We start from the raw sequence: 27048 nt of genomic DNA, 5'->3' as shown, positions 1-27048 counted from the left end.
TATTTCGTGTCTAATTTAGAGTAAGGAGCATCATTTTCTGATGAGAAATCTGAGAATTTAGTCTTTTTTTATTGTAAATTATATTTCATGTAGAAAGACTACCAAATTAGTAAGAAGGACAGTTACCTTGGTCTTGTATTATGCAGTCTGTGGTGACAAGAGGAGGAACTTGTCCTCTTGTGTTTGTAGCATAGATCTGCCCTCCCCTAGAAGCCTTATCATTTTCAATTACTTGAATCTGATGAATAAGAAGCAAGAAGGGTATGAGAAAAGTAACCCATGGATTCAGTTACATTCATAAACAGTTACACCAACATCTACACCAAGTAACACTAGAGACATTGTCTTAGACACGAGGTGCTACAAACCTATCACAATACAGGCTTCCGGGACATTTAACAAGAAAATTATACACACAGCTGAGCAGTATGATTTAGTTACAGCCACAGTTGCCTGTTGGAACTCAGGTGTAACACTGCATGCTGGGGTGGATAAGACCTATATTCAGTGAACAAATGAGTAAGTACGACGACTGCTAGGAGGACAGACCTTCTCAAGAGAAGCTAGCCAGCAAATTGAGGAGAGTGATGATGTAAATAAGTCCTCATTACTGAATCTGGTCTTCCATTCTCCCAGACCAAACTGAAGTGCAAGGTGCATCACCTTACTTGGATGCCATATATACCTGGTTATATTTTGAATGACCCTAGTCATGCCAGCTGCTGTTCTTCATAAATGAATGTACAGGTAATCGATCGGATTGCAATGGTGGAAGGGGTTAGTCCCCATTCCTCTTGAATAGGCTCCATGCACAGGCTAAGAAATAAACAATAATCTACATAGTAGATCATCTTCCTAGCTGAGCTGTATTTCAGCACTGTCATTTAGAAAGCAGCAATTTAGAACTCCTGAGAAAAGCCTTTTTGGCCATTAGGTAGTATTTCAACACGGGAGCTGAGGGGTTTTGTTCCCTAGGTCAGACTACCATGTTGTGAGCTTCCTCCTAGAAAGAAAGGAGAGCAATCACAGATATTATTAAAATGCAGCAGCTCTGATCATGTACAGATTTACTTTGGTCGAAGCTTCGTTTATAGCAATGTATAATGTAATCTCATGAAGCGCTCATGAAACTGGCTTTACTACTGAACAAATTCCTTTCCCATACACCTCCTCCACTGTTGCTTCTGCACAGTTCCTCACCCCTGTTAAAGTCTGATACTTTTCAGGATATACCTGAAGATATATAAAGCTGTATTTTGTTCCACACCATAAACCGGATCACTGAGATGATACCATTATTCCTCCTCTTCCCTCAAAGAAGCTATCTTTTCGGCAATCTGGTTTAGAGTGTAGCCGAACAGCTGTGAGAGGCAATAGGAATGAGACAGGGAATTTCTGAAACTGGCTTTGCCACTGCTGTTGGTATCCCATGGAATTGTATCTTTCCACTGTACGTGAATTTCTAATAATAGCTAGGGAAGTTCAGAAGCCTCTGTTGGAAAGCAAACAGAGAAGAAAAACAAAATTAATTGCATAGAGTCTATTGATCATTGTCCAAGAGGTATTTCTTAACACACTGGAAATAATCTGGGGCCTGTAATTTTTTTTTCCCAGTAAAGTTATTGTATTGCAATTTAAATATACAGTACATTCCTCAGAGAGCTTGTTATATCTTCTGCTTGATTACTTTTCCCTGCCTCCTTGGACTGTATACTTATTGCTAACTCTTGCATTAGAAGATAAAAGGTTTTGCTCTAAAAAGGTCCACTGGCTGAAGAAAGCAAACCACTTTCAGACTTAGCTCTGCAAAGGATCAATGCACCATGGTATTCCACAGTTAACTGACCTAAATACATCATTATTCTTGGAAATAATTGTTGACAAAGCCCAGATGCTAGTTTTCATAGATGTTGTCAGAGCACATATCAACCTCTAACATATGTAAGAAAAATATAAATCAACAATGGCTACAGATAAGAAGTAAATTTAACTGGCAACACTACTGTAATTATATAATGTAAATAAAAGAAGAGAAATACACATGGTCATACTTATTCCTCATTCTGAATTAGCTTTTTGCCCTTTACAGACTTTGACCCAGATTAAGTTTCTTTTAAACATGTAATTTTGATCCTCTCTGTGCTGCTTAAACAAACCTTTTAACCTATTTTAACATCGCTGCCATAGTCAAGGCTGTTTATTCTATGTGCATAATTGAAACAAGACATCAGACCATGCTTTCATGCCAAACCGCCTTCTCTCCCTCCCCCCGCCCTTTTTTTTTAATTAGACAAGACCATTTTATCCTTATGTCGAAAGCACCATACTGAAACACTAGGAATGACTGACCTATTAAGACCATTTGTTAATTTGAAACACTCACTTCAGTTTTTTTATGCAATGACTTTCAGTTACATTTAACTTGAAAATTGCCTTTAATGGAGGTAATTGCAGTTATTACATTAAGCTCAGTGATTATCAGCAAACATTTTTCCAAAATTATGGGGATTTTACATCTAAACTATGGCTGGATAAAACAAATAATCTTGTCCAGAACGATAGTAGAATATCCCAGTTTAAGGAAGGAGGGCTGCTCCCTACTAGACAGTGTCAGGCTTTGAGACAAACACTTTTATCTCATCTTGGTGGAACACAAATTCTTTCCCGTACAGCAGTACTGCTTCAGCAGAGGAAGATTCCTTCACCCAGACTAGCTTATGGTGTGGTGGCTAATACACTTTTTTTTGAAGCAGAAAGTTCTAAGTCAAGTTGCAGGACACAGCTTGCTTCAAAATCCTGACTCTCCAAGGAACTTTTGACCTGTCCAGACAATTGTCTGAACCAGTATAAGTGTGTGCATCAGAATGTGTTTTCCCCATGAGTTCAGCACATTTTCTCCCTTTATTTAAATCAGCTGTTTCTAATAAAGAAATAAAATGCAGCCTGCATCTGACTAGCTATTCTTTGGGTAACAACTAGCCTACTTTATTTAAGAAAGATGGACACAATCATAACCTTGTTTTCTTCTTCTCTAACACCATCCTAAGAAGAAGAAACACTGTCCCACCAGTGCATGTTCCAACAGCTAAGCTTCTTCAACCTGTATGAAACTTCAGCAATAAGTATATTCCAAGGCACCGAAATCTTTACAAAGCTGCAGCAACTGGAAGGATGCTCAGGCAAATAATTCTAGTTGCCTGCAGAACTCCTGAAATCAAATGGTGAGGTGGCTTTTGAGCACGGGACTTCTTAGCATTTCCAGGATTGCAGTTTTAGAGTTCACATACCTGTATTCTGCACAAATGCTATTTCAAGTGTTTACCTGTTACCAAATTTAAGCCTTCAAACTTGCCAGCATGAAAAGGAAAGGCGATTAGCTGCAGTGAATGCAAGTAATCCTTCAGTAATGCTCACTGTCATACTAAGAATCCTATTGCAAATTCCTATTAAAGTATTTGGTATTATGGGTATGTCCCATGTTAGATAAAGTGATAAAGCTTCTTCCATACTAAAAAACACATTATGCACTGATTTACGCAAAACTGACAGTACAGCTTACAAAACAGCATGTAATTAAGAAATGGCAAAAATTGGAATGTATCTTGTGAACCAAGCCATGTAAGTGCTGTTTGATGTTACAAAAAAACCCTAAAAACACCCCACCAACTAAAATAAATACATTATTATTATCACTGTCATTCCGTTACCTTAAATATGGCAGAAATTTACTTTTATAAAAAATTAGTGCGACATTACTCACTGGGCTTGGAATAGAGTCAGGATCGAGCTTCTTCTGAGGTGGACCTGGGAGCTGTGCTGGACCCCCAGGAAAAGCACCAGGATAAGACAGCTGAGATCCTGCCATCTGAGGACCATAGTTTGCTGCAGAGTTACAAATGATAATTCATTTAAACTATTTAAGTTATGTTTTAACATCATTAACACAATTTTAAACTTTTACCATAAAACTCACTGTTACTCAGCTAAACGCAATTTCTCCTTCCCTTCTGTTTTCTGCAAGAAATGGATTACTTTGGCTCAGTGCAAGACTAGGCGTGACAACTTTGGCTCCAAAGTTTTCAGGTACATGCCAAGTAGGATGGTTAGTAGAGATTACCACAGTTACTCAAACCAGGCCATTATATTAGTGAGAATCTCTCCCCTAACATCAGTCAATGCAAACTGGTCTAGTTAGCTGGCTTTTTAGTTGTCAAAATAACTCTTTTACTCGCCTATGACAGGTTAAATAATTGTGTTCAGTTACAATTCTTTATTGCTATAGTAAAGTAATTTTGAAAGCTGCTTATGATAGACAGTACTGTAAGATGGAGAGCAACCTATACCTTTACAGAGTATAAGAAAAACTCCTTTCTGTACCGTACTGCACCTTTACCTATTACTAACCAAATAATTTTGTTCCTGATCTGACTTAATCTCCTTTTCCTTGTTCCAGTCTCAGAGTGCTAAACTTTTGAGGAAAAGCATAGCCTGCCTTGAATGTACTGACAATGCATATCTTTCCATTCTACAAAAAGAGGATTCAACGTTCATTTTTCCAAGTCAGCAGAACATCAGCTGAGAATAGCTGCAGTTCCACCAGTGATTCCCCATGCATGTTTTGTTTTTAATTGCTAACAAACATCCTTCCTTACCTTGCTGCGGATGATATCCAGGCCCTGAAGGCTGACCTGAAAGCTGTGGCAAGTTAGGATTTGGGGGGACAGGTCCAGGGATCCCATCTTGTCTGGCCATAGGAGGCAACGATGGTTGAGCACAAAGGCCACTATTTGCTGGTGGAGGAACTTGTGATCCAGATGGTAAAGTGACTTGCTGCTGTGTCGGTGGTGGTGGTTGTGGACCCTGAAAAGATGCCGGATGCCCAGAAGACATGCGAGAGCTTGGAGTAGTGCCAGGACCTGTGTAAGAAACTATGTCAGCCAAGTCAAAAACAAACACCTACCAACTCTGCGCGGAAGGTGTTTTATTTTTGCTCAATACATTTACAACCTATAACAAGTACTGTATCCCATACCAACCATGCTGCATTATGAGGATTCTGAATGCCTGTTCAACATAACATATCTGACCTCATAGTTTAAGTCTGAACTGATTCAGACACTCAATATTATTTCTTTTGACTCTATTTTCAATAAAAGCCTGCAGCTGGGGTGGATGGGAAAAGAGAGGGAAGCAGCGTTTGACAATTCTTGATTAAATACACATAAATCACTATTTGCTTTTGTAATAATGTTTAATTTCATAACATGAAACAACATTCTTTTTGCTTAATAATCAATTTCTTTTACATGGCATATTTTTGTTAGTCTGCTATTTGCATTTCACCATGACAGGTCTGATGGAAGATAAATCCACTCATTTTATCTGGTTTACAACCATCTTCTGATTTCGATGTTAAAAGATGAAACACGTGGGAATTATTTTGTACACACTGGTGAGGAAGAGTTTGTTGTTTATAAGATCCAGATTCCAATAAGAATCAAAAGGAACCTGGAAACAGGTTTTTTTGAGACTTAAAACCTGTAAATACTTACTATTTTACAAAACCTCCATCTTTTTAGTCAAACTTCTCCCCAAAGATCTATGGCAAAATAATTTTCAAGAATGCTAAAAAAATAATCAAAATCAGGTTTGGAGCAAAAAGACCAATGTGTTACTATACAAATACTGAAATGCATCTTCTGTCAGACATGTTAACTGAAAAGAAAATGTCACATGCAAAACACAAGCTCAGGTTCTTGGCTGTTACAAACATCACTCTGGCAGTTTTATAAGCTGTGATTTTCAGCACTCTGTCAAGGTACATCAACTTAGCTAAGGAAAAAGAATAAAACCCATCATGGAGGCAGAATTGTAATGTAACTGTTTTACATGGTCGGAAGGGTATCTCAGACTTCTAGCATTAAACACAACAAGCAAGAACATTGTATTTTACACAATTACTGCTGAAGGCAATATAATGAAGGCAGGAAGCAGAAAAAATCTTTGCTCTAAATAATATGAATTGATAAATTTGAAGTGCTCTAGAGGTGCTAGGCCACACTTCATAATAGAAGTGTATAAAAAGTATTTTTAAAAGTATAAAAAGGTCTGAGCTAATTGTACACTTGCAGATCAGTACACAAGGCTGAATTCAAGTCTAAATTAATTTTTCTAAGGGGAAGAAGGTAAAAATTTTGACAAGCAATTGTACAGAAGGTCAGACCCATGGTAGGTTTCACTTAAGTCACACCAGCAACTCATAAAGCCAGGACAGCAACAGTGATATCAGTGCAGCCTGAACTGATTCACTTTTATGCATATCTTACAAAGAGATCAACCATCAAAGTGATCCTCATGAAAAAAAAATTATTCTCCAAAACACACTGCCCTCAGCAAAACAAGATGCTAACTAAATTCCACTCTTTTTACAAGAAATGGTACATTTCACCAGGAAATACTCAGGAAAAGCTAGTACAGCCAAACAGAAAACTAGTGGTGGGAAGTAATTTGCATAGAAGAATCACATGATCACATCTTTACTTCACAGCTCAGGTTTGAGATGTTTTAAGCTCAAAATAAATGCAAATAAATTTAGATTACTAAAACTATAAGATTTGGTCAAAAAAAGAGTAAGATAGTTTAAAAACAGAGAGAAACTCCAAAAAGCTGAGAAAAATGAAACTTTGTCTGCATATTATTGCTCATGCCTTGGCTGTTACTGACCGGATCACCAAGTAGTTTGAGAAACAACTGGTGAGATTAGCTGACTTTTACAGAAGTTTCATTCATTGATTCAGAATTAATCCAAGAATATTGGTTTAAGGAATAGGATAAGATTAAAAAAAAAAATCTAAGATAAGCAAATGACAGCGGTCAAAGATTTCATTTCCTATTTATACAGAAGTTCAGTAAGTTTCTAATTATCATAGTCTTAATAGCTTTAAGTCAATTTTAGGAAGTCAATCAGGTCAGATAAAACTGATTACCATAGCTATTTATCTGCATGCTGTTGAGCTGGTTAGCAAGTTGTGTCGTAGATGAAGTGGATGCAGTATCTGGGTAAGCTGGTTGTGACTGATGACCGTAGGGAGGATAGGAAGGTCCTGTATTGCTTGGAGGTGGAAGGCCTTGAAACCTAAGGTGAAAAATTAGCAAAGTTATGAAAAAAAACCAATCATCACCCCATCTAGATCTCATACCTTCTCAAGGGTGGTGCTGAAACAATTAATTAGGACAGCCAAACTCTTAAAGAGAGTTTGCTCATATTCTGCTCAGAAAATAGTCACGAAGCACAAAAGAGATTGCACACTTGTTAAAAAAAAAAAAAAAAAAAGACAGTACATGTTTGTTTGCATACTTGTTAGAATCAAAGAAGGGCAAGTATGTGATGGCAAAGGGAGAGTACCAGCAACTCTACAAAAGCTTGAGGATTAAGAAACACAAGGTTCTGAACATATTGCATCACTCCATCCCCTCTCCATGCTTATAAAGGAAGATTCCCTACCAGGGATGAGTGAAGAGGTTTAAGAGAAAAATCTGTGAAGAGAAGAAAATAAAGTGAGAAACTGTTAAAGAGTTTCCTGTAGTAGAGGAAAAAAGAAGATGCCGATAGGGAAAAACTGCTTCATGATTACCAGATACAGAAAAACATGAATGCACGAAAACAAACTAAATAAAAGAAAGTGGTAACACACGTGGCTTATAAAGATACTTTCTACCAGACTATTTCACTCTGGAAAAATGAGATCTCCCAGAGATCTACACTGATTTTCCTATGACCACTTCTAAAACTGAGGAGGGGCCTAGCTACTTCAAGAGAAACAGAATACACTTTCCTTGAATCATTCATGTGGAAATGTCCTGGTCTAGAATAGCAGCTCTCAGCAACTTGGAAATAAAACAAGTTCAGGTGAAAAACAGTAGATGTGCACCTGTAAAGGCAATGACTGGAAGCTAGGAAAGGGAATTAGTATTTTGCTGGGTTGGTCATGTCAACTCAATTCTCTTCACCTTGTTTCTTCTTCTTCAGGACAACCACCACTTCTCCCCATGCATTAGTACATTGTCTTTTACAATTGATCACCAGTCTCTTTGGGTCCTCCTTTATACACTGATAACACACAGCCCATGAACAGGCTTCCCTATTTTGATGCCTAATAAAACATATGCATGGCTTTATTTGAAGACAAATAACTGTACAACAACTAAAAAGCACAGAGGCAGATTAGGACTTCAACCAACTAAAACAAGAACATTATTAAACAGTGTCAGGTTCAATAAAACCAAAATAGCTATAGGTACACAAACTGATTTCGTCACTCCTGGGAGGCAAGCAAAATCGTTAACATTTGACAGAATTAAATAAAAGAGCTAAGCATATTTACCCACTTCCTACAACCTGCAATACAACCACTGTGTAATAAAGCTTGGCTATCCCCTCGTATGATCATTTTTCCAAGATTTTTCTTTACAGCTTCCACCTGTCCCTGTTTTCTCCCTTCCGTACTCCTGTCTCCACTTCTTCCTGTAAGCTCTGGAGGCAGGACAACAGCACTTCAGACTGACTATGAACAGTTTATCCCAGACCTAAGCAAAAGGGTAGCAGTCATCCATCTGAGACAGTACAACAAAGCTGTGTTATAAAATGTCTTTAAAGTACCCTATGGAGCCTTGGCTGTGATCCCACAGTGAAGCAAACACATCCTGACAAGGCCTGGGGAGTTGGGAGAACTACAGATACAGAGACATGGACCAGCTTCTAGTCAGAACCCACGGGCAATTACTGATTTTTAAATAACAACTTCTGGGTACCTCACAACGAAGGAGAATTAAGACTTGAGAAAGTGAAGAGAAAAAATGTAACTTTTATATTAAACGGCACTTATAACACCTTGCTGCTGCTTTGAAGCAATGGATCTAAGCCCAAGAAGAATAATTAAAAATAAAACAAGGCATGATAAAGACCTGACTTGCTGTAAAATAGAACTTAATCAGATTACAGATCACAGTGTATGATCTGGCAGTTTAACACAGTGAACTGAACTAGAAGATCTGGTTCAGAATTGGAATAAGTCAGAACTGCTTAAGATAAAAGAGATGCCATACTTAAATATCAGTGAAGCAGCTGAAGAGAGGTAACAGAGATCAAATAGCTTAGATCTCATGTATAATTCTTGAAAGTCACCTATGTGGCTGTTGCCCTGGTGTACTGGGCCCATTTTGGAAGTTGGTCTGGCTGAACTGATGTGTACCAGGCGGTGGAGGCCCAACGGGAGCTGAAGATCCAAAAGGCACAGTTGATTTTGACACACCTGCAAAGGAAGAGGTACGTTTATGTAAGAACTCTGTAAGAAGGAAAAAGATCGCCAAAAAATACAAGTGTACGGCCCTGCTCTAGCAATAAGAATACCAGCTCTAGGTGGCCCTGCTGGAGCAGGGGTGCTGGATCAGATCACCTCCAGAGGTCCCTTCCAACCTCAGTTATTCTGTGATTCCATAAGAAAGGACAGATTTCCAGTCAGCTATAGAAGCGGATATGAAAAAGAAAAGATAGCAAAAAGGAAGCGAATAGTAGTTGGTAACTTGCCAGCAAAAGAATCCAAGATGGACAATAAGAAAGAAGCAAGCATGAACAAACACACCCTGCAATTTAATTTGGGACACTGGAAATTCCCTGTCACCCAGTTATCTTTGTAAGTAGAAGCAAGGGGTCCCTTTGATTTCAGAGAGCATTGTCACAAAGAAAACTTGGAACAACCTTAAAATAAAATAGCCTCCACAACGCAGAACCTGTAAACCTGCTAGAATGATTCTTAATTCAGATCTGCAACAGTGACTATGAAGAGACAAGAATTCATGTATACAGCAGTGTGGAATAAACAGCTTTTAAACCTGTATTTCTTGAATTATCTTCCTTCAAATTACTCTAACATAAAAATGTGTTTGGTACCAAAACTGATATTTTTCCACAGGATTCTAGTAAGCCAATTACCAGAACTAGTTCTATCTTCTGACCATATTCAGCATTGGATTAAGGTTAATACAACTCCTGCTGTCTTTAATAAGAAGTTTTAAAGAAAAGGGATAAAACTTCTTTTTTTCTGTTTTCATGATAACACAAAAACCAAGGACAACAAAGAATATGTAAAAAATTCCAATATACCTGGATATTTATTCTGTCATTACTCCACCATCTCAAATACTAAATTTAATGTAACATCACAACCTGAATGTTATTAAAAATTTTAACAAATAACTTTTCTTAGATGCCTTAGAGAATACTTCAGACATCTTTACTATTTTAACTAATGTTCCCCTTGACATCAGGCAAAATACTGAGATGGTCCCTCTTTCCTGCATCCCTATCTTAGCTATGTATATTAGTAGACTTACAGAAGGAAGAGGAAACCTTACTCTTTGGATAATTTCCACAGCCCAAATCCACTAGTCTAGCACACCCACTTTGACTTTACTGAAATTAGACCAGCATAATTTACATACAGCAAAACAGGCTTAAATTCCATGCTCTCAAATTTTGGTGTTTCTTTTTTAAGGGTCAGCCACCCTATACTCATACATTATATTTCTTGAAAGGTCTGAAGCCACATATCAGTAAGTTAAAATTTATGAAAAGAACAGACAAGGACAACCATGTTTAACTGTTTGATCTCAATTAGATAATCCATACTATGATTATGCTGGTAGAAGTAAAGTAAATATCCCCTTTTGCTTGTAATTCGCTTGCACCCAAGGTGTCCTTCCTCAGAGACAGTCTCCTGAGTGGTTAGAAAGCAGATGGGCTCTACTTACCATGCATCACCCAGTAAGTAAGCTTAAGCAGCAGAACACCAGCTGATACTCACAGGCAAGTTTGTGCTCAAGAATTCAGTAAGACAAAGGTCCGGCTGTGAAGAATACAACCTATATCTGACAGCTTTTTTACCATTAACATGATTAACGTGAGTTGCAAAATGTTTCTCTATTCCCAGAAATCATTCATTTTGTATTTGGCTGTATCAGGAATTACAACAGAGCATTAAGCACTCGTGTTTATTGCTTCCTGGACAACAGAATTCACACACAAATGTCAGATACCCACCACCACATCTTACATCAGCATCTGAGCATCAACACCACCAGTACAGACAAAGCTAGTGCAGGATCCTGTTGCAGTAGCAGTGTAACACTGAGCATTTTGTGCTGACACAAGTAAGGGAAAAGAGATGCAAAATACCTTCATTGAAAAGCAAACTCTGAAAACACATTTTAAGCCATATTCATACCTGGTTGAGGTGCTGAGTAGGAGGAATTAGGGTCCCCATAATGCCCATAACGAAGTGAAGAATTAGGTGGTCCAAAACCTGCAGAAAAGCCTCCTATTCCTGGCTGGGACTGGGAATATGGAGGAGCTGCAACATAACCTTGTTGACTCATGATGGCAATATTCTCATTCCAAGTACTGGATCCTCCTGAAGAATCTGCAAAAGAGAAAGTGACACCTGATATTAGCCTTCACTCTTTGTGCATTTTAAAACGCTATGAACCATGTTCCCAAAACAAAACACATATCTGAGGGCAATAAAAGGACCTTAAAGTCAGGGGGAAACAGTGGCTTTGCTTGCTTGACTGGTTGGTTGGTTAGTTTCCTCAGCACTACCACATACTGCATGAACTGAAACATATCACTGAGTTTATCTGAGTGGGATTCACCTCTTCAAGGCCCATGGAGAGAAAAACTGTAAGTAATGGATGCGCAGGTGGAAGAAAAGTCTCAAACTGCTCTCTTTACTGGGAAAACCTAGACTTCTACTACACCTGAAAAATACTCTGAGTCCTGCTCCCCACATACCAGATATCCCAATGAACACACTGAAGGATCAGGAAAGGCAGATTGACCAGAGTATTAAGCAAATCCTTCTCCTGGCTTTTTTTTTTTTTTAGAGAAGGTACAGCACCAGCTTTCCATCAAATCTTCTACATCAGCCCCATTCCAAGCCAGTGAGGGAAGATATCTTGCTTTTGATGCCGGTGAAACACAGAATAAAGCATAGGATAGAGAGGTCCCATTTCCAGCTGTCTTCTGCATTACTGGCCCAGGCCTGACCAGCCTTTTTACTGCAGGACTCCACAATATGACACAATGGGGCACAAGGTATTCCACAAATGAGAAGCTGTACTCTCAGGGCAGCATGGTCTCAACAGTACCATATGTTGGCCTTGCTACCACCAGGCATCTTTTCCCTAAGCTTTCACATCTTCAGTCTGTTGTTGTTAAAGAAAGAAAAAATCAGAATTTGATTAAAAGCAATTCAGAAAAAGTTTTCTAATGATGACACCATTCACAAGACATGTGAATAAGACTTAACCAATAAGACATTTCTTTCTTGCAGTCAGATTTTGTTAAGCAGGATAAAGTAAACTTTTAGAAAACTTTCAGGAAAGAGTATTCTGATAATTGCAATCATTTTAGAACTAGAAAATCAGAAGAATCCTGCATTATTAAACCAGATCACTGCATTTCATAAGACTAGTGTTCAGATACAGCGCCCTTGCCACCAAGGGATTTGAGGTTATTGAAGTTGTACACTTTGCAGCCTTGATAGCTAGCTTTCTCTTTTCCATGTGAGAGAGATGTTTTTATTTTAACCTCATATTGAATTTAACAAAAACAAATTTTCACTAAATTTATTGATGCCCAAATTAAAACCATTTTGAGAAATGCTAAGGATCCAAAGCCTGAATGCGCACTTACTACTTCTGTAGACTCTGAAGTCAGGCATCTCCAAAGAACTAAAGATACAGGACATAAACTAGCATTTTAGATGTTAAATTATCATTTTAAATAGCTTTCCTAACCACATATACCTCACATTCTTAGGCTTGAGCCATGGAGTCATCTTTGAGCATGGAAGCTGGATTAAAGTACATCAAGAACTGTGGTCCAGAAGCCCACAGAAAGGCACTTCAAAATCACACGCAGCTTCAAAAAACAGACAAATTCATGCTGCACTGGTACATGTCAGCAGAGAAAAGCTATCCCTATCAGAAAAGCCATTTCTAGGCTTCTCGTGTTAAATATACATTTCTGGAAAAAACCAAAACACAACAGTTTTACTAATCTTCCACGTCAGACAAGAAATCACTTTGAGCTGGGTGCAGGGCCTAGCTCTCCTCACACACTGCCCGTGCAACCCTCTAAACCACACTCCCCAATGTAGTTTAAGATTTCTCAACTGCAGTATTAAACTGCTTCAGATAGGTAATCTGAGGGAGTTTTCTTCCATTTGTTAGTTAACAAGGTAAACACAGGGAGAAGGAAAAAAAAAAGTTTAAACAGAGGCTTCGTGCTGCCATCCGTACTTTCTTCCCTCCCCCACCCCCATCAGAAAGGACGTGGCAGTGTGAGCTTTAGTTGCTCCAAAAGACAGTAAGTCTGCACTAACTTACCTACACACTAGCATGGACATATACATCATATATATCTTTGTAATCTACATAAAGGAAAGTATTTTCACTTAGAGACAGCTGCAACAGCCAACACCTTTAGCTGTGACAGCATCCAGGGGAAATGACTTCCTCCACAGCTTGCTTACTCACAGAGACACAAAAAAAACCTTGCCACGTCAAGCTTCCCACAGACAGCATAAACATGCAGAGGTTGTGCTGAAAAGAGACAGGAACTCTAACCATAAGAAAAATAATCTAAGTTTATCAAACACAGTTCCACATTCTATTTAACACTGAGCATATTTAATCCCTTCGCAAAATATGTATATATACCAACACACCATGGACACAGTTTGGAGGCAACACGCGAAGTATCACCCAAGGTTTTGGTTGTCAGGTTCTAACAAGAGACATGCAGATTCACTCTGGAAATTGCATGACAAAGATCAGAGGATTTGCTAAACTCAGATCTTTCCCTGGGTTTGTTTACTGCAAGTGTCACTACATAGGACACAAAAACTTCCTTCTCCCTGTCTCTCTCAACACTAGTTTACCTTACACTGCATAGCCTGAGGAGCAACATTCACACACACACACTCCGTGATTCAATTTACTGCTATTACAAAATAGCTTGTCATCTTGGTTTTTTCAGAGGATCGCTGTACCTGTGCAGTGCTCTCCTGCACTGATACCACTGTGCAGATGTAAAACTCCACTCTGTGTGTGCAGAAATAGGACAACGGAACCAAAACCTGAGGATCACATTCTTGGTTCACTGAGGGTGAACTATTAACATTTTATTTCTTCAGAGACACTGTGCATGGTACCATCCACTGGGAAGAGGTGCTGTCCCTCCCCAAGCCAGACTGCAATCTCAATCTGGCAAAAAATCTTTGAGGTGTATGCACGTATCTACACGCACATGTAGAAAGAACGGAATATAGCTACACACGTTATGCTTTGTATTTTTTTTTTAATAACACATTTTGGATTAAGCTATGAGAACATAAGCTTAAACTTACTCCAATTCAGTGCCAAACCCGCAAACACGTCCTATCACCTCCTACCGATGCAACGTTTCCCCCCGCCTCACCTAAGGATCCCAAGGCGCTGTAACAGGGCAAAAGGTCTCCCCACCCGCCCGGCCCTGCCTGCCTGCCTGCGAGAGGGGGCGGCCCACCCTGCCGGCTCCGAGGGGCAGCAGCCCGGCTGCTCGCTGCTCCCGGTCCCGCACCCTCCCGCCACTGCCGCCGCCCCGCTCCCCCCGCCAGGTCCCGCTGACCCCTCAGGCGGCGGCGGGCCGAGAGCGCGGGGAGGCCGTTAGGACCGTTACCTGAGGGGGCGCGCGCCTCCGCCGGGGCACACTCACTCACCCAACTGCCACGTCTGAGCCTGCCCGCGCGCCGCCGCCTCCCCCCCGCCCCCCCCGCCGGCGGGAGCGCGCCCGACCCCGCCGCCCGCGCCTGCGCAGTGCCGCCCGCCGCGCCGTGCCCTCCGCGCCCGCCGTGAGGCGAGAGCTGGCGGCGGCTGACGCTACTGCGGGCCCGCCCCGGGGAAGGGCCTGGAACGGACCTGGCAGAGGAGCTGCGTCCCGGAGGCGGCGTCCCACAGAGAAAGGCGCGGGGCAGCTACCTCAGACCGACCAGAAGCCCGTATGGGCTGCTCAGAGCTGCTGGCATCAGCTCCTTTTCCGTTCAGCATTAGGGGTGAAATTCCTCGTTAGACACAGAAATGTCCTAAAATAGGATACTACTTCTCATATGTGCTTTACAAACACGTTTCTACCTGTGGCTATATATATAAGCCATATATATATATATGTATATATGTAAAATTATGCCACCTGAATATCTAGAGTGAAATACAATACAGGTACTTAACCTGTTTGCATACTCTGGTTTTAGTTACTGTTCAAGTACGTTTAAAAATACTACCTTGATGACAGGAGAGACTAAATGTTTTTGTAATTAACACAGTAGAAACATGGGTGTAACACGAGAAAGGCGTATTGGTAAAATGACCGTTCTTCCCAGGTAACAAACATTCATTGCGGTGTTAAAGTATATATATAAAAAAAGAAGGCAGCAGAGGATTAGCGGCAAGGAAAAAAGCCTTCACTCAAGGCAGCTTCATAACTCATATGCATGTGGAATTCAGGCTTGATAGGCTTTTTATCCTTTGAGTGTCTGTTCTACAACTTTAACAAAGCTTTTGAAAGTACTGCACAGTTTTACGTGGTGCTAAATCTCAGTAACAGCTACCTCCGACAAGATGGTCGAAAGCATTCATTAGTATACAAAGTAATCCAAAACAAAATTCCAGTGCCTTTGAAACATGTCAAACTGAAGGTACATGGGGGCATCCTTTACATCAAAGGCTTGTAAGAAGCCTCCACAAGCAGCACAAAGTGGGCAAGAACAAGCCTTGGCCTGCCTTCATTCTCACTATCCAGAGCTGGATTCACCACTGAATAATGTAAGCTGGTTTTCTACATGCTATCAGAGCTGTTGGACATGTCACAAGAAAATCTAAACCGTTTCAAATCCCTCACAACTGTCTAATCAGAATGGAGAATTTAGTCCATGAGGTAACAAGCAACAGTTAAACTGGATGTGGTTTTGGCTGCAGAGTATCCACTCTTTCGTGAGCAGGATGCAAACCATCGCCTTTCGTCATTGCGATGCTGCAGTCTCACCCATCGTCCCTCTCTGTTTTGCTGTTCATATGGACACATATAATTCCCTTCAGTTATGCAAAATTCCTTTAAAATACCATGCCACTGAGGAAAATAACAGCTTTAAGTTTGGACATTCCCTGTTTTATTGTGGAGACAGGTGGGTTACTGTCCCACCACTCCTGTTGTGTCTAGCTCGTAGCTATTAACAGTATGCAGCTGCGGATAATTCAGCACTGAAGAATGGTGCATGCACTTGGCCACTGAATACTTACTATCAGATTTCTCCTCCCTGAAATCAGCAGCAGTGAAGCTGAAAGATGAGATCAGCAAAAGATAGCAAGGAGAAGCTGTGGCATCGTCAGTTCTTTCCCTGTTTCAGGCCTGCTCTGGAAATTGATCAAGACATTTCTTCTTTCGAGGAGTAGCTTCGCTTCCATTGTCCTCTAGCCTGCAACACTGAGACAAAAGGCACTACTGTGTCACAGTCTGGATGTTTTGAAGCTGCAAGTAGTATTTATCCACAGTTTCCACCTATAACATTAAAAGTAAGTTAAGGTTTTCAATTTCAGAAATGTGGAAAAAACATTAAAGATTTAAGTGCATTCCTGGTCTGGAAAGTAATTTCATAAAAATGAGATTGCAGGATTGCTAAACCGTAGTCACTTCATTTTAATTAAATCATTTAAAAAAACCTGTATGATCTGAGAATCAGACTGGTTTATGCTCTATCATCATCATCAATACGAAGATCTTGTAAGGGTTAATTACCTTTCTTAACAATCAATTTATCCTGAAGCCGTACCTATGCAATGCTGCTGAAAACTAATGTGATTTCATATATTTCAGACCTAATTTGGAGCTAGTGCTGGTTAGGTAAAAAAAGTATTTGGGTAAATCTATATGCTTTTTTCAACTATATTAAAAAATAGCAAATCCCCTGAGTCTAAAATCTCACTTTTAAAGTTCTCACTAGAATTTTTTTCTGTTAGTTCTGAAACAAAGAAAACACATAGTCATCCATCAACTTGGGAGATTATTGGATACAGAACCGATAAAGGCTCTGTTGAAGGCTAACTCAAATATTTCAGAAACCAATATTATTTGTTTATTTTTATTATTTTAATCATTTGGGATTTATCTGTTCCCTGAAATTGCTACTGGAGGTCTATATAAGCCCCGCACGGACAAACTGTGCAGAACTCCATGTCTCTTATCACATAGCACATTGCATTAAGACAATGTGTGATTCCAGGAAACCAAAATCCTAACCCAACATTTTCATTTAGAGGATGTCTGTGAAGTACAGCCTTAGCACAAGCTGCCAGGAAGAATCAAAACACCACCATGATACATTTGAGCTACAGGAATGTATTCCTCACGGTGATAGCTACAGTACAGCTTTTGTAGCAGTTAACAGTGATGGCATTAACACATAGCTGTGACAAGACAAATATCTGCAGTTAAGTGGTATATAAATGGTTTTTAAAATCAAAATATATTCTAAACCATTCTCTAGGGGAAGATGTGGGCAACATTAGGTATGTTCTTTAAAGAAAAGACTATTTAATCACAATAGTTCATAAAACTCCAAAGATTCTACACTTTAAAAGGCTTTTTTTTTGCTGAAACTGTTTTTCTCCTTTTAATTACATTTGTATGTCCTGCAGATAAACCAACAGGTTTGCCTTTGCACAACATTAGAAGGGTCCAAAAAGCTGGTTTTTAACTTTTACATAAAAAGATAACTTTCTTTTCCTCTCTTGCTTACATATAATCCCTAAAATCTTTAATGTTTTGTCTACTATATATTTAAGATCTATGGAAAACAGTTTACAGTTGAGTGTAAAGCACTTTACAAGCAAAATGGAAATTATTATTTACAAAGGTTGTATTTGTTTAAAATTAAAGGAAAGACATCAGTGGGAAAAAAAAGCAATCACATTTTGAAGGGATTACGTTTTTCTGAAAAAAATAATAGTGTGAATGTGAGGTCAGATTAAAAGATGCTAAATCAAGGAAAAGGAAAGATAATGTTTCAGGAAACAGAACATTACTGTAGGAAGAAATACATTGGTGTTGTGATTCAGTTATTCTTCTATAAAAAACTAAGCACAATCGGAACATAAATAAGGGTACAACAAAAGTGAATACTGATATGTTGATTAAACAATCTCAATGGCAATTAGAAAATTATTAGAGTGCACCCTTTAAATACTGCCTTATATAAAATGAAAACACAGAATAAGGTTTTCAGAGTATTAGACTGATATAGCTGCTGTTATTCAGGGAAAGTAATACAGAAATGTTAAAATCCTGGGCATACGTTCATTGCTATATATATTTTCTCTTCAGTAACTGGTGTTAATAGATTCTTCCTACAGTGACTATCCACCATCATCTAGCCCTGTTTCAGCTCAGGCATGGGGCCACAGTAAAGGAACAATTAATTCCTTTTTTTTTTCTTTTTTTTTGAGCAGGTTGTGAGTCTGAGTACCCAGAAACAAAACTGGGCCTGGCCAGCCAGAGGGGCCACTGGGACACAATTAGGAATTGCTGGGATTGCCCAAGTGATTCTGCCTTTTTCCTCCTGCTAAGTATTGACATCCAGCTTCACAGCGATGGCAAAGCCTGTTCTACCCCTCAGGCTGCTTTCAGCATACTGTACACAAAGAGGTCCTGACACCTTGCCCTCATTAAAATTTTGAAAATATTTTTAGATGAGGAGTGTAAATCCAATTCCAATTCATAAACTTATATTCTGTCTGTCTGAATTAATCTCCAAATTCATTGAGACTGAATATTACTCTCCAATCCCTGCTGGGAACTGAGCAATTTTGTTGCCAAACAAGAGATTATATTTAGGGGAGAAAAATGATATGCGATTGAAAAAGTGTTTAATGCTATTGTTTGCCTAGTAGAGACTCTGGGTTTTATGAAAAGGGCACTTGCCTGAAAGCCAAGGTCCCGATTTCCTGTTAAGTTGGTCCCTATTAGCTAAAACCACTTTCTTTCCCTGCAACTCAGTAAAACAGAAATGGTTATAAAATGCTCTATGGTCCACATGTGGTAAGTTCTATGCAAGTCACACATTAAAAAAGCAAATGTGCTTTAGAAAACTGACTGTGGCTGCATTTTTTAAAAAAGACTTTCCGGCTAGTTCAAGCCTCTGGATTTTTCAGTATCTGCAAACTGTGAGGCTCCTCTACTTACTCCCACTGATTGTTGCTATTTTGGTTTTCTAATGAAATCAACATTCTGGCAACTCGATATGGAACATTTACAGAAGACAGATAGGGTGTTCTGAGAAAACTGCTGTGATGTTTCAGTTGGGGAATTTCAATTATCTTTTTTAATTAATTTAGTGCTAAGATGCATGACAGTGGAAGATTGCACTACCAGTTCTTAAAGACAAAAAACCAAGACTTGATTAGCCTGCCATAATTGCTACATAACAAACTGTAACATAAAAACCAAGATGAGACCTTCTTATTATAATGTGATTAATAATGTATGATATATAAAGCACTGTGAATAAACATTAAGCCATCAGTCTAAGAAAGGACAGCAGAAAGTTATACGATCCTTTCCGTGTTTGCTTGCTGAATGTATGGAATTTCTCAGACTTAGATATGTTTCACTTTTACATTCAAAAGCACCTGAAGTAGCTTTACTTTCATTGGCTGTCATTTTACGTTTCCTGCTCATGTATAAAATTTCTGATGTGTTAGTAGAGTCTTACTACAGAAGAGTACTCAAATAAGCTTAATATCATTTAAAAACCCAACATAGCTGAGTTAACTCTTCATAGAAAACTAGTCTTTTGGTTGATTTACTCAGTTTTCTCATTGGAAGACATGGGATGAATGTACAGTGTGTTTTTTCCATTTGTCCAGTTAATAACGTGGTTGTATTTTAGCCAGTGCTAGTAAGCATTAAATATACTGTTAATATAGTCCTACTGTTAGAAAGTCATACTTGTTACATGTCATTGATTGTCTACTGCAACTCATATGATATTATTTCCTTTCTTTGATCAGCTGATCTCACAAGCAGGACGAGATGTTTTCTATTCATTAGCACTGACAAATACCATAACCATTGGATGAATCTGTTGCATAAGAAAATCAGCTATTCAACATCACTCTGAAATGAAGATGCAAATACTTCTATGTTTATTTGCACTCACATTCACTGTGCTTCTGCTTTACACCACCATTAATGCAGAAGTAAAAAAATCCACCTGAGCATGGAAAAATAACAGAGGTACTACATGCCAGAAAAGCATCTCTGTCGTTTGTAAAAGTATCAGTATTGATTACAAGAACATTTTTCAAAATACTGGTTTTGTGCTATTTGGATACCTTTAGTGTAAACTAATTGATGCCTTCCCCATCATTAACAAAAATAAACATCAGCATTAAATCAAAGAAAATCAGATTTAAATTTTAAAAGTATTCATCAAATTATTTGTTTATGATAAATGCAACAAAGTGATAGAAGATACAGCTGGCATGAAAATAACAAAGCACAGCAGCAAAATGCTACATCAAGCTTGGTGTCACAGCATGCATACTAGATTTGCCCTGAGGAGGCACATAAAACAGTTGTTCAGGAATTGCAGACATTGGCAGTCATCTGGAAATCTGGCAGATCCATGCCAACACCAGCTAAACATCACATTATCACCAAAAGCATAAACTTTTTCCAGAAGTCTGGAAACTGGTTCCTGGCAAAAAGATGCAGTGCAACAGGCAAGGATGTAGGATTGGCAGGGGTTAAACATCAAGGTGTTTTTGGAGGGCAGACTTTTCTAACATAATCTGCTCCATTTGGAAAGGAATTAGTTATCAAAGTGAGAGTTGGAATTCTTGTTCCTATAGCCAGGAATGAAGATATCTGGATTGCTTTTCAATCTATTGCAGTTACTTGCGTGGGGGCTAAGATTTTGTGCAGGGAGGTCCTTGTTGTATCATCTTTGTTGTTAATGCTTCTCTGTTAAAAATCTAAAAAGAACTATCCAGATAGAAAGAGTGAGCAATGCTGTTAGCATTACGCAGACATACCGATGCCATAGCAACTTTTTATGTACTGTCCTTTCGTTAGATGCTGTAGTTCAGACACTAACTTGCTGGGGCAGACATTGAACAAAATACTTCACTGTATTTGTAAAGTGAGTGTTAGAAACTGCTTTATAAATCCTACAGCTCGTTTTGTAGTACAGAGGAAAGAAGGAAGAACAGGGTACTACAGGAGGATTCAAAGATCCAACTAAACACAGAGATTTTTCAGAAGTTCAAGCAGACTTCTTAGGGTTACACTGTCTAGTGGCTATTTTCCCCATTTGACAGGCCCAGACCAAAAACTAAATGTGAATTTTCAAGTGTAAAAATGGAAGCCAAGGTTCCCCAGACCCATACTGTATTATAACTCAGTTGTTCCACTGTTCCCATTCTTTTTTTCAGTACTGATAAATCCAGTCTCATGAGCCTTCCAAGTGACAAACAATACCTGCTTTAAATGCACTGCAAAAATAATTGAATTTTATGCTGTACTTCGGCCATGCATGTAATCAGTTGTTGAGCTCTTTAAAAGCAACAAGTCAAAGGAGTTAATCACTTCTATGCTAGCTAACAGGAAACAACATTTAGAAGATGAAACTTGATGCAGGTGAGTATTTATCTGACTAATGTTAAATCTTCAAGATCTCTTCAATCTGCAGTTCCACATTAAACCATCATTTTGCAATTTAGTAGACTATTTGGGCCTAACTGATAGCTCAACTATGATTAAAGTATATTTTCTAACTGAATACGATATGGTTACTCTTGATTCATTTCACTGTAGTACATCAGAAGAAAGTTTAGCATCGTGTACTTACTTAGCCCAATAAGTAGGCATGAAAATTTGCACTGGATTCTTTCATTAGGAAGAGGGGAGATCATAAAAGCTGACTGTCTTACAATGAACAGATAGATAAAGGGTGTTGTGTTACTTAACTGCCACTTTTACATGACAATTCAAAGAGCAGGGTGAAGCATTATGGCAGAGGTGAGGAACACAGAACACCTACTTACATGCATGCTCCAGGCTCTGAAGCTTTTGCACAGAAGATAAATTTTGATTCCTCTAGGCTCTGTTAAGAAGAATGTGATGCAACATTCCCCTGCCAAAACTGGAAAGAAAATACCGCGTAGTTTTCTTTTTACTTTAGAACCTTTTATCAAAATTTTCCCAACTACTGAAGCCAAATATGTAGTCATCCCATGTCCTAGGAATCAAAATGAAATGGAGATAGACACCTAAGAGTCTCCCCAAGTCCCAAGAGAAAATCAGTTCTTGCTTGCTGAAACACGGTGATAAGTAAAACCAGCAGTGGAATGACACCTGAACCACAAAGCCTCACTTCACGATTAACAAGAAACAGATAGTTATTCCACTGTCACAAAAAATTTTTCCATGTTCACAATGGATGGTTTTTACTTTTTCCTCAAAACAAAATCTTAGGGAGCCTTTGTAGCTAGTTGGTGTATTCTTTCTTGGACATATTCTGAAATCATTGTCTTTTCATATATCTTACTGGCCCCTTCCCCAAGACCCCTTGGGTGCTTTCAGACCACCTATACTGTCAAACTGCCTGCCCCAATCAAAGGAGTGGGAGAAAAAAAGGAAGCTCCTGTTACAGTGTGCAGCTGGGACATGGTGAGGCCACACAGGCACACCTGGAGCCTCAAAAGCCTTCTCAGAACACTTTGAAAGTCCAGGAAGAAAAAACCCCAAAGAGTCTACTTCTCTTCAGCCAGTAGTTCAGGAAGGTATTTCCTACATATATTTCCTGCGTATCTGGGACTGGCTGTGGGAGGAGCAGATAGGACAAACACCAAAGAAACATCAGAGTTCTTGTCTGCAAACTCTTGGCTCATGACTCACGTTACCCATACATTTTTACTCACTGTATTTAATGATGACAGGTCTTTGGCTACAGATAGCCTCTGATAAGTTGCCACCTAGGCCACCAACATAGAGAACAGATCTTCATTAATTGACATCCTGACACAGGGAATTGTAGAGTTACAGGGGAACTCTGTGTGAATTTCTATTTATTGTGTTACCAATCAGTAATGCTCAAGTATATCAACTTTGTTTCTGTGTTTTGGAGGAAAGTGGCTTCTTTCGCCTGTTGGGTTTTTTCCCCCACTATCAATCCTAAAACCATAATGATAAAGCCATTACAAGCATCTAGGGTGACACCCACTAACCTAAGTGCTGAGAATTACCCTCCTGGTAGTAGCATGGCAAACCACATTTTCAGCTGACTTACATTGTCTTATTAGTGAAGCATATATAAATGCTGGGAGTGTGATCTAGAACACCTGTCAAATAACAATGCCTGTTACTAACTGCATATGCAATCTGCTCAGGACTCACAGAGAGCTACTTTTAACTTAATAACAAAAGGCAAGGTTGTGACTGTTTCTAAGTCGACCGTTGAGAGGAACAAAGTTCTTATTGCTCTGCATGGGCTACCTGCATTAACACACTTTTGGTTGTGGCTAGAGTTACTATCACTCAGCCTACTAAGATGTGACAGGGAACAAAGAGGTAGGGGCAAGATGAACAGGCAAAAGCTTGACTTTTCCTCAACATCTAAAACTTTGACAACCTTAGATGAGCTGGCATGGAGGTGAGATAATTTGTTTCCAGCGGAGAACCCCAGCAAATTACTTTTCTCCTTCAAGAGAAGCTTGGTTGAGCGCTGTCCTGCATTACCGCTTACACTTGGCAGATTGTAGGCTTAGTTTTTCAGAATGTGACAGCGCAACCCTTTGTATTGCCACTTAGAGAAAGAAATTTCTCAGGTTCTAAAACATGATCAGATTTATTTTATGTTTCTGAGAAAGCAGTTTCTCACACCAGAGTCGGATACAGTACATTTCTCTGCTTCCCCCAACACACTTCATCTGCCAGTCTTGAAGTTGGGGAAAAAAACCCTAAAGCAGGAGTAGTCCTAAAAATGCAACCCATCATACAGTACCTAGCCTAATAAGCCACATTAGGGATTAAAATTTGAAGCCTTTACCTTTACTGGTGAGGAACTACTCATGCCTCTTACGAGTGCAGGCAAAGCTTTCCCATCTGGCCTTAGAGGTAGCTAAAAACTATCTATGACTTGTATTTTTTCTTTTCCCTTCACTAAGAACTTGGTATTACTGGGGTTTAGTACCTTTACCACCCTACGTCTGTATTTTCAGTCAAGCAAACCCTCTTTAGCTGGCAGTGCACTACAAAGTTCCTCATGCAATCAAAACATCTGGATTCTATTAATTTCTCTTGTAGGACAAGAGAAATTTGATGGGAAAAAATGAAGAGCAATCAGCTTTAATGAATGTTAGCTGGAGCCATGCATTTAAACCTTCCATCAATATATTTCATTCTCTTTGTCTGTCATTTTATACCTTTTTTTTAAAATTAAATCCTTTCCATGTGGCTCTGTTTCTTGTTGCTTCTAAAGTCAGGAGAACAAAAATTGAGGGTAGGAATTAAGCAGAAAAGTATTTTTCTACCTCTGTAAGGTTTGTGGAAAATGATGTTTAACTTTGTCTTCTAAAGTTGTTTTCACCTTATGCAACTTCTGAGTTGTACTACTACAAGACAAGAAATGTTCTTAGGCAGTGATTTGGGACAATAACATGCTACATTGCCGTACACTACCCAGCTTGCAGAAGCCACTTTAAACAAAAAATATTCTAATTTGAAGGGATATATTAGAAGAGGCCATTTTAACTTCATTTGGAAGAGATTGTATGTCATGTTTTCATGGCATGGCTGTGATTTTATCTTTTGTTCCATTAAACTAGCTATATATTTACAAGTGGAGTTTTTTCCATATAATTAATAAACAAACACACAAATCAGCACTGTCAACTTCTTTTTCTTGTTTTTTTTCCCCTGCTGATTCTCCCATTTGGCTAAAATCACATCCCACAATAAACTGGGTAGCTTATTAAATTGTTTACAGATGATACAGTTAGAATCTACTAGAAAGCTGTTAAAATAGGCATTTTTTAGGGAACTAATGTTGATTTTATGTGAAAAAAATCAGAAAGGAAAAGAAAATGAAATGCATAAAAAGGAGGAAATCAGACCATCTGGGTATTTACAGAAGTAAAATGCTGCCCATAAATTAGAGATCATGATATGCCCCCCCCCCCCCCCCCTTCCTCATTACTAAGGAATAGGTGGAAAGGTTTGCATTTTTAAAGTATCCACAGACCAAGGATACTATTGTAGGAAACTAGGTGAAATGACAGCTTTGCTTTTATTGCTGAATGAAAGACAAACATATGTCTTATTTCTTCTCACACTTGTAGAATATCTTCTGAACTCAGCTACAGAACTATTTGATTTAAATTAGATTTTAGATAAATCCACTTAGAGTAAAACTGTTCAGAATCATAAATGATTACTATAATAAGAAAAGAAAACATATGGACAAGTTACAGTAGATGAGGCAAATAAAATTAAGAAGCAGTCACCAAAACACAGAGCTTTAAAGGAATTCAATGCTGGAATAGCTGACTCTTGCTTAAAACTGTTATCTGAGATTAGAGAGTGCCATTTTTTAACATAAGTGTTCCAAGAGAGATTCAGAAAACAACAATCCTGTCAGCCCGATAGCTACATAAAACAAATAGGTGGAAAATATAATATGGAACAGTGGACATCTGGAAAAATATGACTTATCTGGGAAGAGTTAAAAAGGTTTTCTTAAAAGGAAGTCCTGCCTCACAAACATAAGGCAGTCCTTTGAGGGGATCAAAAAACGTATGGATAAGGGTGATCTGATTGATCTTGGATTTACAAAAGGCTTTCAACAAAATCCTTCACAAAAGGCTTTTAAGAAAACTAAGCAGCCATACCATAACATGGCTTAGAAGTATAAGGTAATACACACTGGGAAAAAAGCCCATTAATTCACATATAAAACAATGATCTTTGAACTGAGTATCATCAGACAAGATTTTAAGATTTTGACAGATAGTTCCGTGAAAACATCAACTCAGCAGCGTCTGAAAAAGCAAATCAGGTGTTAGCAGTGTTTGGGTTAGCAACTAGAGAACAAAACAGAGAGCATCCTGTTATTGTACAAATCCCAACTTTGACTGGGGTTTGAAGACTGTGTGGCATTCCAGGCCCCTATCTCAGAAAGGATATAGAACTATATAGGATGTAGAGAAAGGCAATGAGGATAATGAGACAGCTTCTGTATAAAGAATAACTATTCTGTTCTTCCCTTGAGAAAAGATGACTGAGATGGATATGTAAGAGGTCTCTAAAATTATACAGAAATAGTGGAAAGTGTGGCTGGCAATTGCTTGGTCACAGCTTCCTCTGAAGCAGGGGACATCAAATGAATCTGTAGGATCCAGATTCTAAGAAGCAAAGGTGATCATGTCACAATGAAGTTAGGAATTACTTCCTATGAGAGATACTAAAAGTTATGTCAAGAGGAAACCACATGGAAAAGTTAATGGAAGAGAAAAGCATAACTGTTACTAAGTACAGAGGAACTGCATCCAGCTGAAGAAGTTTTTGAGTGGAAGTCACTGGAGGCCTCCTGAGGAAAGTAGTGTGCATATTCCATGTTCTTACTCTTTTCCCTAAGTAACTGTTTCCCACCCACTATCAAAGACAACATTTTACGATAGATGGTCTCACTTTCGTCTAAGTATGGCTTTTCTTAGTTTATCACAGCTCATCAAGGCTAATGTGCTACATTTTTTGATTGGCAGTTCTTGAAAGCAGGTGAGCAGGTGAGGGTTTGACCTTGAATTTTTTTAAGACAGATCTCATCATAGAAGATCTTATACAAGCCAAAGCTTTACCTGTTATTTGGGCACAGATAGATGTTGAGTGAGTTCTGGAAT

At 38.8% G+C, this 27048-nt stretch overlaps 1 protein-coding gene and 1 long non-coding RNA gene across 5 annotated transcripts in view; both read right to left on the bottom strand.

Annotated features, from left to right (window-relative positions):
* Positions 1–16416, bottom strand: part of SEC24D (SEC24 homolog D, COPII coat complex component) — a 58207-nt gene extending 41791 nt beyond the window's left edge. Inside the window, exons 1-7 of one of the 4 annotated variants that reach the window (XM_027797552.2) lie at positions 16396–16416; positions 11283–11477; positions 9185–9311; positions 6987–7135; positions 4653–4916; positions 3761–3882; positions 127–238 (exon numbers count right to left, since the gene is read on the bottom strand). In XM_027797552.2, coding sequence (XP_027653353.2) covers positions 127–238; positions 3761–3882; positions 4653–4916; positions 6987–7135; positions 9185–9311; positions 11283–11433 — 925 coding nt within the window. In that variant the 5' untranslated portion in view covers positions 11434–11477; positions 16396–16416. Of the gene's footprint in view, positions 1–126; positions 239–3760; positions 3883–4652; positions 4917–6986; positions 7136–9184; positions 9312–11282; positions 11478–14468; positions 14488–14779; positions 14880–16395 lie in introns of those variants that run through there. The other 3 variants (XM_055701034.1, XM_055701035.1, XM_005433761.4) reach the window with 3 other exon arrangements.
* Positions 16417–22205: 5789 nt separating this feature from the next.
* The window catches only part of LOC129736771 (uncharacterized), a 99992-nt gene continuing 95149 nt past the window's right edge, over positions 22206–27048 (bottom strand). Inside the window, exon 6 of the long non-coding RNA XR_008733819.1 lies at positions 22206–22295. This is a non-coding gene — a long non-coding RNA (uncharacterized LOC129736771). The remainder of the gene's footprint in view (positions 22296–27048) is intronic.

This window comes from Falco cherrug, chromosome 1 (assembly GCF_023634085.1).
Source record: "Falco cherrug isolate bFalChe1 chromosome 1, bFalChe1.pri, whole genome shotgun sequence".
Lineage (NCBI taxonomy): Eukaryota > Metazoa > Chordata > Aves > Falconiformes > Falconidae > Falco > Falco cherrug.
This window is presented reverse-complemented; position numbering and strand designations above follow the sequence as displayed.